The sequence below is a fragment of the Miniopterus schreibersii genome (assembly GCF_964146895.1).
Source record: "Miniopterus schreibersii genome assembly, chromosome: 12".
Lineage (NCBI taxonomy): Eukaryota > Metazoa > Chordata > Mammalia > Chiroptera > Miniopteridae > Miniopterus > Miniopterus schreibersii.
The window spans coordinates 41,644,214-41,662,655 of record NC_138112.1 but is presented as its reverse complement, the minus strand read 5'-3'; the positions used below and the strand labels follow the sequence as shown (position 1 = coordinate 41,662,655).

Sequence of the window (18,442 nt, the reverse complement as noted above, 5' to 3'; positions counted from 1 at the left end):
TAGTGGGCGCGCATGTGAATGTGTGTGTACAGGCATGGAGTTTGGCTTTGTGGTATGTATGATCGATTGTGTGTGTGGTGGTGGGCACGACTACATGTGTAGGTGGCCCTGTGCAGGAGGCCGGGTCATGTCCCTGGGTTTGAGGTGTGAGGGCCCGTGTCTGTGGGTGCAGGGCCAGCTCACCCACCTGCGGAGGTTGTTGAGCACCATGATGTTGGCATACATGTAATACAGGTAGTAGCTGTAGGGTGGGTTCTGCTCACTGGTCCAGATGTCCGGGTTGGGACTCTTGTCCGAGAACATGTGGTCGCTGTGCTTGGATTCATCGTCAACACTGTCGAACCCTGTCACCTGGCGGGATGAGGGGTCCCACATCAAGCCAAGGTAGATGAGCTGCCAGAGACCTTGCAGTCCAGTCCTCTAGGGTTCCCACCTCAGCTGGGGATCCCAGGGCCAGCCTGAGGCACAGTGCCCTCAGGGGTGGGAAGTGGGCACAACGCCACCATCTTTCCTCCAGGGCTTCCAAAGGTACCCAGAGGGCCAGGCTGCAGAGTGCTAAGCCCGTGGGTGGTGGCAATGGTGAGGGGACACTGGGGCCAGGTGGACAGTGAGGCAGCCATACCTACACCGCCCATCGCTCCACGGGGCCAGGGTAGCCAGCAGCCACTACCACCAGCAGCAGCGACACCAGCTTTGAGGGGAAAGGGGACAGGCACGTCCCATGCACACACTATGCATCAGCCCTGCTCAAAGCACTTACCACACGTCAACTGATTTAATACTCAGTGACCCCATGAGGTAGGGCTTGGCTGTGAGCAAACTGAGCCAAAGTGCTTAAGCAGCTTGCCCACGGCAGACCACCAGGCTCTGAGCCTAAATGGGCTCAGTATCTGGACTCTGGGGCTGTAGGTGGAGTACACCCAAGGGCATGACCCAGGTGTAGCCACAAAAAACAGCCTGGATGCTTCACAAACAGGCCACGGGGGGCCCGATCCAATACAGCCCCTTGCAGGGCTGAGCCATGGTTCTGGGAGGAGGTAGCTCTACTCACCAACGCTTTCCCAGGAACTGCCTCTGAGCCAGGTCAGAGAAGCTCAGGAGACTCCTGTCCTTCCAGTTTCACCTCAGCTGGGGCCCAAACTATACCCCTGGGGGGCCCCACCCTAGGCACAGGCTTCCTAGTCACCTGCTCCCAGAGGTCAGGCCCTGACCACAACACGCACCTATGAGGACACAGCCTCTCGGCCAGTACCTGGGTTAGTCTCACTAATGTGCTCTCCTTGCGCTCAGCCACAGCACTGCTCTAGGGGGCACTGAGAGACTGCTCACTTCACTCCACAACCGGCCCAGCTAGGTCTGCCAGCCTCTCCCAAGGGAGCAAGGGACATGAGGGTCTTGGCAGAATCTTCCCTGTCAGAACCATATATGTCAAAGGAAGGACAGGGTCCCCACCATAACTCTCAGCGTGGCCTGGACAGTTGTGGGGACCAGGAAGGACCTCAGTTCTGCTTTGTGCTCACCGGCTCCAGCTTCACCAGGACTCTCAGAGCTTGGGGTAACGTCAGCCCCTCTACTGAGCTCTGTACCCAACCAATGCGAGGCCTTGAACTGGACCTCCCATGGGCCTCAAGCACAAGATATGTCCAAACCGTAACTCTTCCTCTCCTCCTCAAGTCTGCTCTTCCCGTACTGTCAACAATGGTCCCGGAACGGCGTACCAACCGCCCCCAAGACACCAGGCACCAAGATGCCCCTGGACTTTTCCCTCTAGCTCACCTTCAGGCGCTGCCCAGGTCCCATCAACCCACACCCCTGCCCACACACTGCCGGAGTCCTGGCCTACCTCCTGCCTACGCCACGCTTTTCTCAATTTAGGAGGCAGTGTGCTATGGGGAGAATGACGCCCGCTCAGGAGTCAGGCACCTGGATATGAATTCCAGTTCTGCCACTTTTTAGTTTTTATCTCCTCATGTATAAATTGGAGCTGGTAGCTTCACAGGGCTAGTGTGAGGATTAAATGGGACAGTCCCTGGAGAGCACCTAACACAGCGTCTAACACACAGCTAGCACACAATGCTGCTTATTATGAACACCAGCCATGGTGTAAAGTAGGGCAACCATGAGGCTCAAGCATGATCATGTCAGGGTTTGGACCACTGGAGCGGGGAGCCAGCAACAATGGAGCCATTACGGCTAGTTCAAGCCCCCATCCTCTGTCTGCCACCTCCAGCCACCTTCTGTTCCAGGCCACTCACCACACAGCAGCCAGGATGGTGTTTGTCTAAAATAGATTCAACAATGTCCCTCAGCTTGTTCAAACCCTTGCCTGGTAGCCCCCCACCACATACACACACATACACAAACTTAATCCCCCTCCCCCATGACCCCAGCCCTCTACAATCACCCCTGCCCCCTCGTCAGAAATGAACCCCATAACCTCCACCAGATACTGAACTTGCTCCTCACTGTTGCCAGCTACCTCTATGCCAGGCACACAGAGCAAGCAACCAGCTCCTGCCCCCCTATGCCCTTTCTGGTTAGGTCTCTCCTATGTCCCTTCTTTCCTCTCCCATAACTAACCAGACATGGAAGATAAATATATTGTGTGGGGCTTGTGTACTTGAGGTGTGAGGCCCATCTTTCTAGGCAAAAGCAGGAGAGCTGAGGTGTCTGCATTTCTAAAGCTGGAGGCTGCTGCTTAGTGCTGCTAGGGCAGGATCCAGTCTTTCCAGCCCCACCTGGACAGGCACTGACTCTGCTTCCTCCCTGCTGCCTGCCCCAGCACCCCATCCCCAGGCCAGAGCTGCCCCTGAGGAGAGGCTGTTATTTTAGAAATTGAGCCTCTGGGACTGCCAACCCCATGCCTGTGGCACAGGAGTGACAGATCTGAGAATGGAAGCCTGATCGACCCGCGGGGCACCCTCTCCTCTCTCCACCTCTGAGCACATCCCCTGGGGCAACACCCACACTTACATATTTGAGGAAGAGATGAAGCTCTCGGTGATCTTGGGGGTTGATTGTCGCCTCGAAAAGGGGCAGGAAGATGTTCTCCAGCATCTTCCCAAAGCTTGGCAGCAGCCTCTTTGACCTAAATATGTCACTGGGGAAAGTGAAGAGAATGATTAAAGTGGACCCAACAGCCCCCTTGGCCCGAGATCAACCTCAGTCACTTCCTCAGGCAGCTCGTGTCCCCATTTAAACACCCAGAGTAGATTCAGAGATGTGGCTTGAACACGAGCCCTTCCTCTCCTCTCCACCTCTCGGAGACGTCTGCACTACTGGGCATTGGCTGGCAAACTGAGCACCCACCCAAGCCCCTCAGAGAGCTTTCTCAAGCCAGAAGCCACAATGGGAGAGGGTGGGGGGATTGAGGCTGACCAAGAAGATGAGTCCTCCTATTCCCCAGTGATCCAAACTCTCTGCCACTCAGCTCAGTTCCCCTAAACCACAGGCCCCAGCCCGTCCAGGGACCACGAACCCCCAACATCAGCCAGACAACTGGAGAGAGGACAGTGGTGTTCTCTGAGTCAGATCCAGGGGAGGGCCAGCAATGTGGGTCACCACCAGCTCTCTCACACCCTGATGCCCACCCAACAGGACATCTGCATCCTGCAGCGAGAAGAAGACAGGCAGCAGTGCCCACCAGGCATTTGCACACGTATGTTCTTTAAAGAGTGAGTCTGTCACAGAGACATCTCTGCCCCCACCCCTTCCTATAGGAAACTCCCTGAGAAGAGGCCTAAGCTGGCACTGGAACAGGTCCCACCTCTCAGCAGTGCAGACTCACAGCCCACGCAGGACAGGCCCCACAGGGCGCAGGCAGACAGCGGGCCGCCTCACTTACTAGATTCGAGGCACCTGGATGATCCAGCGCATGTTAGGAGAGTAGACCTTGTGCTGGATGAACCAGTGGGCCAGATTGAGCCACTCGTCGGGACTGCGGCCGTAGATGGAGAGCCGCGGCTCTGAGTACTGGTACTTGCTCTCCTCCAGCTCCCGGGCCACCTCCTGGCACCAAGAAGAGCTCAGGTCAGGCAAAGAGCACCCCAGCTGCTGGATCCTGCAGCTCCCTCAGCCACCTGCTCCCGGGCTGGGGAGGCCTCATCTACATCACCTTGCTGCCAAGTAAGTACTCACTCGCCTCAGCAGAGGCTCCTTCCTGGAGAGAAAGGCCTTGGGTCTGCACCATCACACGCATAACCAGGCCAGGCAGCAGACACGGCTCCACATGGAGCTCAGCTGCTCCCAGCCAAGCTCAGGCTGCAAACAGACAGGGCAGCAAGGCTGGACGCTGTGAGTGCTCCTGAGGCATACACCCTCCCCCTCCCCCTGCCTGCGGTGGACACAGGCAGCACCAGCCTGCCCACGCTCTGGAGCTGGGGGCCGGGGCCAGAGCACTGGGCCCCTGAGCACCTCAGCCTCCCTGGAGCTGGACGGTGGATGAACAGGGATTTGGGAAGGAGAAGACAAAGAGGCCATAAGCGCCCCCACTTCTGAAGGCAGATGCTGGCAGGTGTCTGAGGAGGGCTTGGGAAAGCTGAGCGCCCACTCACCTTGACCATCCGAGCAAAGTACTCTCCTCCCAGGTAGTTCTCAGTTTTCAAATATAGGTCGCGCAGCTCACTGGCCCCCACAGGATTGTATTTAGAGTTGAACTTGTCAAATCGGTGGAATGTCTGCCGGCCCTAGAGAGAGACCACCAGCCAGATTCGCAGCATCGTTCTGCAGACACCACACACATTCCCATCTCCAGGCCTTTGCCAGGTGGTCTTACACAGGGCCACACCAAAAGAGGCCTTCTCTGTCAATTCTTGCATAAAAACCTGGAATGTCCTGGGGCCGGGACCATGTACCCTCGCTCAGTCAGCCTTGGGGTCCTTTTGTGAGGCCCTCTGTGAAGGAGGGCCAGGGGGCCTTGTGCTCTAAGCTACTAGGGCTAAAAACATGGCTGGCTAAGTGAACAGAGGATTGTAAGCTATTGAACAATCAACAAAGTGTGTCCTGCCCAGCTGGTGTGGCTCAGCGGCTGAGCATCAACCCATGAACCAAGAGGTCATGGTTTGATTCCCGGTCAGGGCACATGCCTGGGCTGTGGCCTTGATCCCCAGTAGGGGGCGTGCAGGAGGCAGCCGATCAATGCTTCTCTCATCATTGATGTTTCTCTCCCTCTCCCTTTCTCTCTCTGAAATCAATAAAAAACATATTTTTTTAAAAAGTGTGTCCTACTACTGCTTAGACTTCATAAGGCACCTTCTCTACCTTATTTCCTTCAATGTTGTGTTTGTTTATGCAACACAGTTTTTTTATTGTGGTAAAATATACATAACACAAAATTTACCATCACAGATCATTTTTAAGTGTACAGTTCAGTGGTATTAAATACATTCATACTGTTGTGCACCATCACCACCCTCCATCTCCAGGACTCTCTTCATCCTGCTGAACTGGAGCTCTGGACCTACTAAACACCAACTCCCATTCTCCCTTCCCCAGCCCCTGGCAACCTCTCCTCTCCCTTCTGTCTCAATGAACTCGCCTGCCCTGGGTGCCTCATACAAGTGAAGTCATACTCTACTTGTCCTTTGACTTGGCATAATGTTTTCAAGGATCATCCATATTGTGGCAGACATCAGTACTTTATTCCTTTTTAATACCACATTTTGTTTTTTCATTCATCTATTGACAGGTCCTTGGGTTGCTTCTACCTTTGGGGCATCGTGAATATGCTGCTATAAGCACTGATGTTTTAGTCTCTGCTGTCAGTTATTTTGGGTACATGCCTAGGAGTGGAATTGCTGGATGGTGAGGTAATTCTATATTTAACTTTTCGAGGAAACGCCATACTGTTTTCTACAGTAGCTGCACCATCATTTAGTATTTTAATAACTTTGAAATGTCAATAGGCATGTGGCATTTAGCATTTTATAAGCAAGGAAATAAAAGCTTAAGTGAATTGCTTAGGGGCGCGCAAACCCTAAGTGACTGAAGTGGAATGAGAACTGGGACCTGCCTGACCCCAAGCCTCATCCTCTTCTCCCCTGTCCCAGGGCTGCTCCCAGCTCTGTTATTCTGAGACCGAACGATCTCTCGCAGTCTCCATGGTTAGAAGAGAAGGAACTGCATATAGTCAGCCTCTCCCCCAGCACAACCGTGGCTTCTTCCCCAGGAGCTGAGTGCCCAGCCGGGGCTGCCCGAGGCCGCAGGCGGAGGCTCGCTCACCGCGTGGACGTCCAGCGAATCCACAGTCAGGTCGTAAGGGTCCATGTGCAGGCTGTCGAACACCTGCCGCAGGGTGATCTTCTGGCCCTGCTTCTCGGCCACGATTCTGTCGGGCTCCGTCTGGTACGTGTGCTTGATGAAGCGCAGCAAGTGCTTCTGATTCATGCAGGCAGCCGCGTGGATGTGCGTGTCCACCTGCAACACGGCGCCCACCAACCTGTGAGCCAGGCCGCCTCCTCTGGCAACAGGGGTTAGGACACCCAACCCTCTGCGCCGTGCAGAGCCTCAGCACCTTCTGGGCCAGGAAGGCAGCCCCCACCAAGGCCTAGATGCCCCCTTCCCATTTCTTCTCCAGACTGTGGAACTGGTCTCCCTCCCTCTAGCCTTGCTGCCCAATCCACCTCCTTCCAGCATCAAGGGATATTTTTAAATCATAGACTGGATCCAGCCACTCCTGTTAATAGAACATCAACTCCCCTCATGTCTCCAAGGTTCAGCTCAAGCTCCTTAGCCTGGGATTCCAGGCTTACTTCAAGCCTTAACTCTCACCCGCCACGGCCCTGCTTTATGCTCCGGCCATGCCACGCCACTTCCAGGCACCCGAGGCACCACGCTACCCCACATCACTTTGCCCATGCGTGTCCTGGGCCAGGCATTCCTCCCTTTTCCTCATCGGTCTCAGCCACCTGGAGGCTTCCTACAACCTCCTCCACAAGAAAGTCAGTCCTGATCCCCCAGCACAGTCTCCCTCACCCAACCTGGGACCCAGCACAGACTCTCCCTGTACTGTACATGTCCTCCTGATCCCTAATATTTTCCTGTCTACCCCTTCACTAGGACAGGGAGCTCCTCAAGGACAGGGACCTTGTCCGATGCATGTAAGTTTCCAGCACCTTCCCCAGAGCCTGCTCCAATGTATTAGTTAAATCAATGGATGGATGAATGAATGAACCAATATAATTAATAGGTTCCAATAATTTTTATGATATCCACATCCTCATATAACACTTAGGGCCCACCAAATGCCCCACAAAATCCCACTCTACCCACTGATCTCTCTTGGAACCCCCAGAGCCTTCCCTTCAGCTACTAGCCCCAAAGAAACAGAGCCCTGGCTGAGCTGAGGATAACCTGAGGCCACAGTGGGCATCCTGGCTCCCCTTCCAAGAACCCAAAGGGCCTAAGGGAGGTTCCCAGGGAAAGTGGCAGCCGCCTCACAGGCCAGGGTGCTGCTGGCTGCCACGAGACACTCTGCAGTTGCTGCTGTGGCCAATTGGGCACTCTGCCAGGGCCAGGGTGAGGAGGCAGCTGACCTCAGGCCCGGGAATGCTGTCAATGCTGACTGGGCATCTCCAAGACATGCCAACCAGACATTTAATCTACTGAACCTCTCTGGGCATTATACCAGCCAGCCTGTGTCATTGGCCACATCACTCACTCATCAAGGCCCTTCCTGCCATTAACTCAGAAAGACCAGTAGACATCAGAGAAACAAACCAATTCAAAGCACCAAAAGCACAGTGTAAAGGCTCGGGCACCTCAGGGCTGTGCTGGGCTCATGTGGATGCACAAGAGAAGGTCAGCTTGACTTAGGGCAGCCAGACACAGCTGGGCCCAACCACCTCAGCATGACTCGGCACATTCTGGGTCTTCTGGTCCTGTCCTCCAGCTTACCAGTGACACATCACAGGGGGTACAGTCTGTCTTTACCCTCCTGAGTCACAAGATGAGGGAGGAAAACAACTTTACAATCCAGTAAGCATCCAAACTCTAAAATCTCCAAGATGATTATTTTTAGAACACGGAAAAGACATCACTGGATATCAGTATTTTCAATTTACTGCAAGATCCAAGTGCATTCCTTCTTTCACCTAACAGCCAGGTCTAAACAAACAGTAGAGTTTCCAAACAGGGCTGGTCTATGCCTGGCCCTGAGCCAACACTGACCGTTTCCATACCATGGCGGGCATCAATAATCAATTACAGCCTCTTTCCACTAAGCTTTGGGAGCAGCCTGAGGCAGCCACTCCCAATTGGTCATTTGACACAGAAGAGGAAACCCATTTGCTGTCTCTGATATGACACAAACCAGAGTGGATAACGCCTAATTCTACCCAACTCCCAAGCAGCAAGCACACTCAGACTCCCATTCTTAGCTCTAAACAGAAAATAATTTGTCCGTTACATAGCTGCTGGTTAGGCCTCATGATGCCATAACCCATGACCTGCTGCAATGTTGTAGGTACTTTCACAAATACTACCCACATCATGGCCATGCACAGCCCCTCAGAGTCCGGCCTTGGAGCCCCTGCCCCCTGACATTGCCAGACACCTAGGGAATGTGGAGGCCACCCTCCCAGCCCATCCTGGATTTCAGAAAGCCAGCTCTCCTGCCATAGTAGATGCTTCCAGGAGAAGATAAAACAGCCAGCCCCCAGGAGGCAGGGAGGGACAGACACTGCCTGACTCAGAGCAGACCTGGGCCTGTGTTTAGGGACTGGCTGTGGTGGCAGAGAACAGGCGACTGTGTCACAGCACAGCAGTCAAGGCCATCAATGTCCAGACAGCAAATTAACCCGAGTGACAGGGAACCCTGAGGATGAGCCCTACAAGGGCTCTCCCACATCGTGGCCAGAGAGCAGCTGGTTGGCCCAGGAATAGCCACTAGGACCCCACCTCAGAAGCCAATAGTGTCAGAACCAGTGCTGTGAGCAAGGACACCTCGGCCCAGGCAGCAGGAAGCAATCAGGCCCAGAGCATTCACACACAGAGGGCAGGGCTGCATTGGGCTTGGAAACCCATCTGTGCACGTGCTAGACATGTAGGTACATTTGGGCAGGGGCGAGAGGAGCTGGCATAGACAATGAGGCACCCACCTGTCTGAACACCTAAGGTGCACAGAGAAGGAACAAATGGTGCTTGAAGGTGAAAATGCCAGGTAGGTGGCACCTATGTACATCCTTTCACTTCTGTCTGGAGATCCCCAAACACTTCCATAAGCCTCAAAGCCCATGAGCTGAAGCCAAACTCTCATTTCTTAAGGATCCCATCCAAGTGGGAGTCCATGCCAGACTCCATGATGCTTAACAGACATGATCCTGGGGCCTCCCAGAGGGAGCCTTCTGTCTACCATTGCTAAGTGCTGCCCACCTGAGCTGGGCTTTCCCAGAGGAGCCACATCGTCTCCAGCCTTCCTCCCTTATCAAAGCAGATCCAGGGCGGGGCAGTCCACCAGAGGCCCCCTCTGGGACAGAGGCCCCTATGGAGATGATGACTCTACTGTGACTCAGGTGCAGACATTCCTCCTGCAGGCAGATAGCCTAATCCCCACCCTTCCCTCTGAGCTTCTCCCCCAGCTCATCACCATCCCCCAGCTGCCTCCCTGCTTCCTCTGAGAAACCCACAGGCCCCTGCATGATCCAGAGCCCCACACACCTCTGCAGCCTCACTCCCCCCACAGCCCACCACGACTCTCCCCCTACACCTGGGCTCCAGCCACAATGCACTATTTGCAGTTATGCCAACGCAGGACTCAGAGTCTCTCTCTTCGAATGCCACTTTCTCCCTCCTGGTATTTGCATAAGCTGTTACCTCTGCCCAGAATGCCATCCATTCCATTACCTTACCCCACCCTCCCTGGCTAAATCCTACTCTTTAAGTCAGCTCAGTTCCGGCCTCTCCCCAAAATCATTCCTGTCACAATACTTGGAACTTCTTGTAGACAGGAAGCGACTCTTGCTCAACATCAAATGCCCCATGCTTAGCACCACTCCCTAGCCTCACTGTATATTAGTTAAATGGAAGAAAATGCAAAAGCCAAAGACCGAGAACATTTACCACCTGAGCCCAGGCCAAGCCCTCGCATCCACTCTGGGGGAGGGACAGAGAGCACATACGCCTTTACATACACCTGATCCCAAAGGAAGCAGAATCACAAACTCCCAAGTCCCAAGAGGGCTTACCAGCCTTTTCTCTGCATGATGAATTTAATACACCCTCTACCTTAAAAGCAACCTGGCCTCAACTCACGACCAATTACAGGACATGCCCACTTTCCGAGGAAGGAGGACGCATCCGACAGGCACACAGCATGGGTGCCAAGTACCATCCGGGCCTAACGGCCTGAGGCACAGAAGGCAACATGCTGGGCTTCCTTCTGCACATACACAGCACCTGCTCTGGCCAAGGACAGCCACCCAAGGGGACTAGCCTCAGACCTGCTCAGGGCATCCCCGTGGGTCGGGAGGGCGACCCGGAGGGGCCTGAACACTGGCCCAGGAACGCACCTTTCTCACATTGTAGAAGTCTCGGTGGGGGTTACTCTTCAACTCTTTGAACTCAGACATTTCATTTAACATCTCGTGAAGGCTGAATTTGGATTCCAGAAAGTTCAATCGCCGGTGACAATATGTTTTTCTGCAGGTTGGGAAGAGGGAGAAACCATAGTTGAGAAGTGTCATCAAGCTCTCCAGCTTGTCCGCAGGGACCGACCCCTTGGGTGGAAAGTCAGGAAGGGGGCGGCGAGGGGTGAGGCGGTTCAGCTCTCTGCCCACCCAGCTGAGCTGTCACCACATCTGTGTGCTCTGAGATGAGCGGGCAGCTGGTACAGGGCAGTGGAGCTGACTCTGCAACCTCATACAGGTTCTTTGACTTCGGGCTCTGTGTGCTTAGGCAATTGATCTTGAGCCTCTATTTCCCCAGAATGAGTAAGGAGCTGGCAATGCCCAAGGTGAACAGGAGGGTTAAACTGGTCAGTGCATGTGAAGGGCCTGCCTCTGAGCAGAGTGGATGCTCAGTGAAAGTCTCCCTCCTTCGCTCCTTCCTTTTCTTTTCCTACCATCTATCCTCAGCCACCTTTAATTCTTTGAAAGCAGTTTAACTTCCACCCAGGAGATCAGTAATACAGCCAAACTCTCAGGCGTGACCTGCCCACCCTGGCATGCAAAGGAGCCACCCTCTGACCAAATGCCTCCCCCAAACCCCCAGATCCAAGGACCTCTCAACTCTGAGGTTTCATTGTGGGCAGATGAGAAATGTAGAGATGTTTGTTACTAGAACAGAAATCTGTGCTGGGACTGATGCCCCCCACCAGCTGGCAAAAAAGCTATTGGGGGTGGGTGGAGGTGCTCACTGCTTGAGGCCAACTGCCAGCCCGCACGCAGCCCGGATGCCTGGCCACACGCCTGTGCCCACAGCCACAGGAACCTTCAACCACAGTTCATGCCACCTGCTTCCTTGTGCCCCCCACAAACAGCAGCTCCTTTAGCATCCATCACTCAGACATTCACAAAGAGCAGCTGCGGCCCCAGGAACAGCCCTGTCATCTGTCAGCCACGATGAGCCCCAGAGAGCAGCACAGGAGCGTCTCAGGTCACAAGGGATTTCAAAGGTCATCTCGCCCAGGCCCTCTCCCCAGCAGGATTCACCTTAAACCAGTCACGAGTATACACACTTTTCCATGTCCAAACGTTGCTGACTGGTCACAAGATAACTCATGTCTGCACTTACATTAATTTAAGTATTTTTAAACACCTTGCTGACCGCTCACGACGGAAAAGTAGCTGACAGCACAGGCGACTTCTGGCTCGAAATAGCTGGTCACCAAGGTGTTAGCCTCCCAGGCAGGACAGCCACTGAGCACACCCTCACCCTCTTTCCCTCTCTCCTAAGGCCTTCCCTCAAAGCTCCTCACACTGGCTGAGGTGAGCCTCCCGGGAACTGTCCTGCCCCCCTCCCAGGTCTTATCTGCCCTCAGATCAGTGAGGAGCAAGAGCCACCTGCCCATCCCCTGGAGCCCACTCTCCTCCCTTGGAGACTGGCCAGCCATTCTCAGTAAGACCCAAAAGGCAGAGCAAGAGAGAAGTTCCTCAGTGGTGACCAGCACCAACTCCCTCCCCCAGAGCCCTAGTCCTGCCCGGGCACACCCAGCACAGCCACTCAGGGTCCAGTCCTGCTGAACTTCCATTGCTGATTAGCTTGAGTGCTCACCAAGAAGTGAGGGGCCAAAGTCAAGAAGACAACTGCCTGCCCGGTTAGCACGAGCAGAGCCCACAAGCATCCTGGGGGTCCTGGCACAAAGTTCCCAGGCTCCCTACACCTTCCCCTCCAGAAAACCCAACACCTGAAGCAACAGCCTTCATTGTTCCTCCACCATCTACAGGAATGCCCTGGGCTGGTGACAGTTGCAAGGCTGTCATCATGCCTGGGGAGAAGGGTGACAGCCATTCTAAGCTGCACAGATGGCCACCAGCAAACAGAAGCTCCACCCCTATGCATGCAGGACAGGTAATACCATCTCTAAGAATGCACCAGCCTTTGATGGAGATTGTTGCAGAAACCCACGGAGCACTGGGTAAAGGCGAAACCACTCTCTTTCTGGGATGGTTTAAGTGCAAGAAAACCCAGAGCAAAGGGGTCACCTAGATGGCTTTTCCCAGCCCCTTTCCTACAGAATAGCACTCGTGCAAGAAGAGGCAGACCGGAGGGAGGAAGCTGGCTTACGTGGGGCCGTCAGTGATCAGGGCCAGGATGTGGCTCATGTCCACTGTGTAAGTCTCCAGGTCGGGGTAGGGCAGGCTGTGGGGCTCCTGGCGCTCCAGCATCTTCTTGTTATCGTACACGAAGAGGATGCCCCCCTGCATTCGAACCAGGTAGCCCAGGTTGGGGGGAGCGTCATCTACACAGTAAGGGTCTTCCTGGGGCAGTGGAAGAGGGTGGAAGTCTGCAAAACAGGACTGAGTGATAGCAAAGTGCCCTTGGCCTCATGAGCTCACATGGGCACGTTCCTGGTGAGGCTTGCCCTGGTCTTCCTATAAAACCCACTACCCCCACCCACACCCACCCTCCCTGGCATCTCATACCCCTCTCTACAATTTATTTTGTTTCCTTAGCACCCACTACTATGTAAAATAATTTCACTTAGCTATCCTGGGTAGCATATGTTTGTTTGGTTCACTGCTGTATCCCCATTTCCTAGAACAGTCCCTGGAACATGGGTGGTGAATTTTTTTAATTTAACTGAAATGAGCTGAAACCTCCTGGGCTTGTCAGGGCCACCAGGTGTACTCAGAAGGGCATAACTGTCCTGGTCCTCCTACAGCTTCCTGAGCCTGGGGCCTGCCAGGTGGCTAGATGAAGCAGCGCCCCCCTCCCCCAGATGAGCACAGAATAAGACTCGGCTCCCACAGAGCAGGGAATGCCAAGGGCAGAGCTGGCTGTCCCATTGTCATGGATTGAGTTAGCCCATGGGAGGCAGAAAACTACTCTTGGCTACTTTCCAGCTATGAGACCTTGAGCAAACCACTTGACCTCTGATCCTGTCTGCTCACCTGAGGATTGCACCCCCCTGCCTTAACAGCCTGTGGCAAGGGCTGCAATAGTGGGTACAGGAAAATGCTTTGTAAATAGAAATGCCTGACACATAAATTATACGGCATTATTCTCGTAATGACTTTTCCTGACTCTTGCTAAGCATTATCTCTGACCAAGAAACAGGTTATGCTTAATAGCAGTGGAACAGGGGGCCTCCGCTCTGCTCAGGAGTCCCTAAATGTGCCAGTGGCCTAGGAGATGCAGCCAGTACAAAGACCTGGGTGAAGCCACAGCCTCCACCCCACCACACTCACGCTCAGGACCCCTGGGAGCTCTGTTTTGTATAAAGTACATGTTTGACAGTCATCCCTGTCTGTCTTCGCCAAAAATGGGGCAGGTGGGATCAATGTCCCTCAGACAGACAGGGAAATGGGCACAGAAGGGCTGAGATTTACCCAGGGCCCCTGGTGGTAACAGATGCTCAAAGTCCAGGTCTCAGAGCTTCCAGGAAGCCCGAGATGGCAGCAACTACACCCAGGAGGTAGCCTGGGTCATGGGCACTGGCACAGACCACCAGGCCCTCAGGGGATCCCCCACCACCAAATTTCAATATCGAGGTTTCCTGTTGTCCTCATTCATGTTAGTTACAGTCTCTATCGGTCCTAGGTCCTTCACAGGCCAAACAGAGCCCATCAGAAACCATCCTGCCCTCGCTGATCTCCCCTGCCCCAAATCCACAGCATAAACATAGGCTCCATTTACTGAACACTCCCTAGATGCCAGAACTGCGCTCAGTAGTTCACATACATTCCTTCATCTAATCCTCTCAGCAAGCCCAGAGGACAGGTATTATTAGTATTCCCATTTTATAGACTGAGAAACTGAGGTTTGGAGAAATCCTTGCCCAAGAAAGTGGCAGAGCTTAGGTCAGAGACTACTTCCCCTGCCCTGGAACGTGCCTCCTGTAGTTACCCTCACCCCACCCTCCCACCAATTCAGCATTTAATGTCTGATCGTGTTGTTTTAAATACCCCACGAGACTGCCTGTCTCTCTGAAAACTCCCATGATCCGGACTTTCATCTCTCTCCTAACTTCCACAGCTCAGCTCTATGCAGGGTGAGACACGTCGAATCAAACTTGAGGAAGCCAGCACACTCATTATAGGAGAAACCAACACCAGAGCCCTGCCCTTACACCACCATCTGGGGGAAATGCGTCCAGCCAGTAAAAAGTCCTGACCAATTCTAGGGTCATGTCCACTTGGGACCCCACCTGCAGGCACAGCGTCATACCTGGGAGGCCCTCTGCCGGAGGGGCTGTGTCCGCCAGGGGACGACCCAGGTACTGGGCCGTGGTCCGAGGGAAGCGGTGATAGGCAAGCCGGGCATACTTCTCCCGGATCATCAGGGCCTTGGCCAGGCTCTTGGCGGCCTGCTCATAGTCTTCCACGGTGATCTGCAGAAGAAGGTGTGCAGAAAAGAGTTCACGAGTTCTGTAGTTTCTGCAGAAAAGAGCTCACTGGCCTGAGACCAAGATCTGCTGCAAGGCTCACCCTTGGCTGGCAGCTGGGAACTTAGGTTTCTGGAACATTCCCATCATTCCCTAGTAAGAGTGGTTCATTGTGCCTAAACTGTTTGCACAAACAGGTTTATGTGGAACACCTGATTTCCTCCTGGGAGTCTGGAATGTGGGGATGCGCTATGCAGATGTGTGACCAGCCTCATAAAAGCCTTGGGCGCTAAGTCTCTCAAGGGCTTCCATGGTAGATGACACTTCACATGTATTGTCACAATCCAATGCTGAGGAATTAAGTGTGTTGTGGCAACTCCACTGGGAGAGGGCCTCCTCTGGACTCCGCCCCAGGAACCTGTTCCCTGGCTGGTTTTGCTCTGTATCCTTTCACCGTAATAAATCCTCAGCTTTGTGCTGAATCCCCGAAGTTTTCCTAGCAAATCGCTGGCCCAGGGGTGGTCTTGGCGACCCAACACAGGGGGAGAGTTGGGGAAGGAGGCAGGTACTCTGGCCACGACCCCCACTGCAGGCATCCAGTGCTGCTGATTAAAGCACAAGCCTGCGGCTGCACCCAGCACACGAGGCAAAGCCTGGACCCCATCCCACATGAGGGTGGGCATCATCGTTCTCAGTGGGAAAATACATGGGTCCTTTGGAGGTAAAAATAAAAACTCCTGCATGCTCACTCTGCTGCTCTGCCACCCCAGGCTCCTGATTCATCTGGCACCCCAATTCACCCAGGCAACAAGCACTTATGGACATGCGTCATGTGCCAAACCCTCTCCAGAGATTTCATTTGGTCCTCACTGCAACCCGTCTTACTAATGGGGGAACCGGGACCCAGTGAGGATAAATCCCCCGCCAGAAGTCACAGCGTCAAACCTCAGAGCCTGGTCGGGCTGATTCCCAGAGCCCAGGGATGCTCTGCTTTCCTGGGACTGCCTCTTGTTCAAAGATAAATGAGATAAACTCCCACCGCCCAGTGGGCGCATCCATCTTAGTCCGTCTGGGAAGGATGCGTGGAGCAGAAATCTGAATGTGCTGGGGAGACAAGCAGCTAAACTGTCATAACAGCGGATACAGGACACAGCAGAGAGGGGACAAGATGGGGGTGTGAGGAACTTAGGGAGGCTGAGGCCTGGAAGTGTCCTCCTCTACTTTAATTAAAAAATCTTTTTAGTTTTGAAATATTTAAACATACAGACAAGCACTGAAGGTAGTTTGACAGACACCCATGTACCTGCCTTCCAGAGTGAACAACTTTAATATTTTCCACCATTGTTTCAGATCTCTTACAGGTTTCAATAAATCAATCATCACAGACACGGCTAAAGCTCTACCCCTTCCCTCCCCCACCCCGCTCCATCCTCAGAGGGGGGAAGCTGGTATATCTTTCCCATGCAGGTTCTTATCCTTTTACTGAATGTTACTCCTTGCTTTTTGCCAAGGAAGTAGCTTCTCCTTTCCTGACTCCAAGTGTCCCCAGGAAGGTGTGTTAATTCCATTTTAGCCCTTCTGGTGGACAGCTTTCAGTGGATGGCTTCTGAGAGCAGCAGAAATAGATGAGCAACACAACCTTAGACAAAGGCAAACACACTGTTTGCAGAACTGAAGGACCCGGCACAGAAGGGGCTCAGGCCACAGCTGAAGATATCAGGGAGGGTGCTCAAGATCCCAGGGGACCAGTGACCACCAGCCAACTTGGAAGCACCACAGGCCTCATGCCTGACAGCACACCCACTGGGAGCCAAGAAGATCTACAAGGGCAGCCTGTCTGCCATAGACTTGCAGCTCTCTGGGACCAACTGCCCAGTTCAGGGGCGCCATGCCCTATGATGTGCCAGCCAGAAGACTGACTGAAAGAAGCGAGTTAATGTCCCAGGTCAATGTCCTCCCATTCAGCTAGCTGTCAGCCCACCTCGACGCTTCCTTTCCACTGCTCTGCCCACACGCCAGAGGCTGGGGGGACACCAAGGACTCCTGGGCAGGACACTGCATCTTCAGGCAAGGCCTGCATTGTTTCCAACTGAACCAAAATGCCCACCCATAGGCACTTAAATAAGATCCTGCACATCCACCCAGTGAAATACTATGCATTTGTTAAAAAGAACAAGGAAGTTCCTTATCTAACAACATGGCATTATCTCCAAGATGTACTGTTAAGTGAAGTGAGGCTCAGTTGTGTAATGTGCATAGTAAACTACCATTTGTGTACAAATAAATAAACTATGTGTACATAATTAATTGTAGGTACACAGGCCAACTATGTGAGAACACACAAGAAACCAAAACCAAGGGCTGCTTCTGAGAAAGAGAATTTGGAGGCTGGACAACTGATATAATTTTTGCACCTTTTAAATGTTATACCATATTCAAGGATTCTCTATTGCCCAAAAAAACAATGTATTTTGTTAAAGTAGGGAAAATTTTGTAAGCGGAGTCGTAAGCCACTTTGCTTTCTCAGGTCCACTGCATATGCTAAAACTACTGTTTAAAAGGAGAGAGGATAACTACGCCAACTGAGGCACCGGCAGTAGGCTGAAGGCCAGGGAGATAGAACCAAACTTAACCCCACACTAACTTCCGTGATATTTCTCTTTCCGAAGCCATGAAAATGCATCGTCCTACCAGGTGAAATCAGGGCACTTCCAGTGACCGCGTGACTGACGCGGTGCCCGCCAGCTCGTGCACGTCCTCGCCGAGACCCTCTCCCTGGCTGGGGGTGGCCTGCACCTCAGGCGCTGGGCGAGCGTGGGGGAGGCGCTGAATCAGCAAACCAGCCAACACCGGACTTGGAACCCATTCGGCATTTGGGAAGCTGCCTCAATGGGCTACAGGGTCAGAGAACTACGGAGCCGACGGGCCATGGCCACGGCGCGCCAGCTCACAGCTCAGGCCTCCTCACAGGGTGGACAGCGCCCTAGACACCCATACTCCACAGCCTCAGCCAGGACCCCCCCCTCTGATTCCTATGCCTCCAGCCAGCTGCCTCCCAGGCACCCACAGACCAGGCCAGGGTTCAGGGCTGTGTGGAACCCAATGGCCCAAGGGGCTCTGGCCTTTGCACAAGGCACACAGGACCCTTACACGGCCCCCGGGGGAGCCCGCGGAGAGGGGGAGTGGGAGACACCTTACCCCGGCACAGTAATCTCCGCTGATGGTTACCCGCTGGTACTCGGGCATGGCATAGGGACCAGGCACAGACTGGGAAGTGGCTCCAGAGACCACAGGGGTTGTGGGAGACATGGCTGGAGTGGTTGTCGGGGGGCCCTTCCAATCTTGCTGCGTTGGCATTTGCAGAGACAGGGACTGGGACCGAATCATCTTGAAACTTTTCTTTCTAAAAGCCAAGCACAAGGAAAAGTGGAGATGTCAGTAGCTAATTGGGGTGAATGACAA

The 18,442-nt window shown here is 53.7% G+C and overlaps 1 protein-coding gene across 3 annotated transcripts in view; it reads right to left on the bottom strand.

Moving 5' to 3' along the window:
- AMPD3 (adenosine monophosphate deaminase 3) overlaps positions 1-18,442 on the bottom strand; it is a 46,801-nt gene that overhangs the window by 7,885 nt on the left and 20,474 nt on the right. For all 3 annotated transcript variants that reach the window (XM_081154118.1, XM_081154119.1, XM_081154117.1), the window contains exons 3-11: positions 18,179-18,383; positions 14,824-14,986; positions 12,721-12,940; positions 10,506-10,635; positions 6,220-6,414; positions 4,554-4,685; positions 3,845-4,008; positions 2,974-3,100; positions 188-351 (exon numbers count right to left, since the gene is read on the bottom strand). In XM_081154118.1, coding sequence (XP_081010244.1) covers positions 188-351; positions 2,974-3,100; positions 3,845-4,008; positions 4,554-4,685; positions 6,220-6,414; positions 10,506-10,635; positions 12,721-12,940; positions 14,824-14,986; positions 18,179-18,383 — 1,500 coding nt within the window. The remainder of the gene's footprint in view (positions 1-187; positions 352-2,973; positions 3,101-3,844; positions 4,009-4,553; positions 4,686-6,219; positions 6,415-10,505; positions 10,636-12,720; positions 12,941-14,823; positions 14,987-18,178; positions 18,384-18,442) is intronic.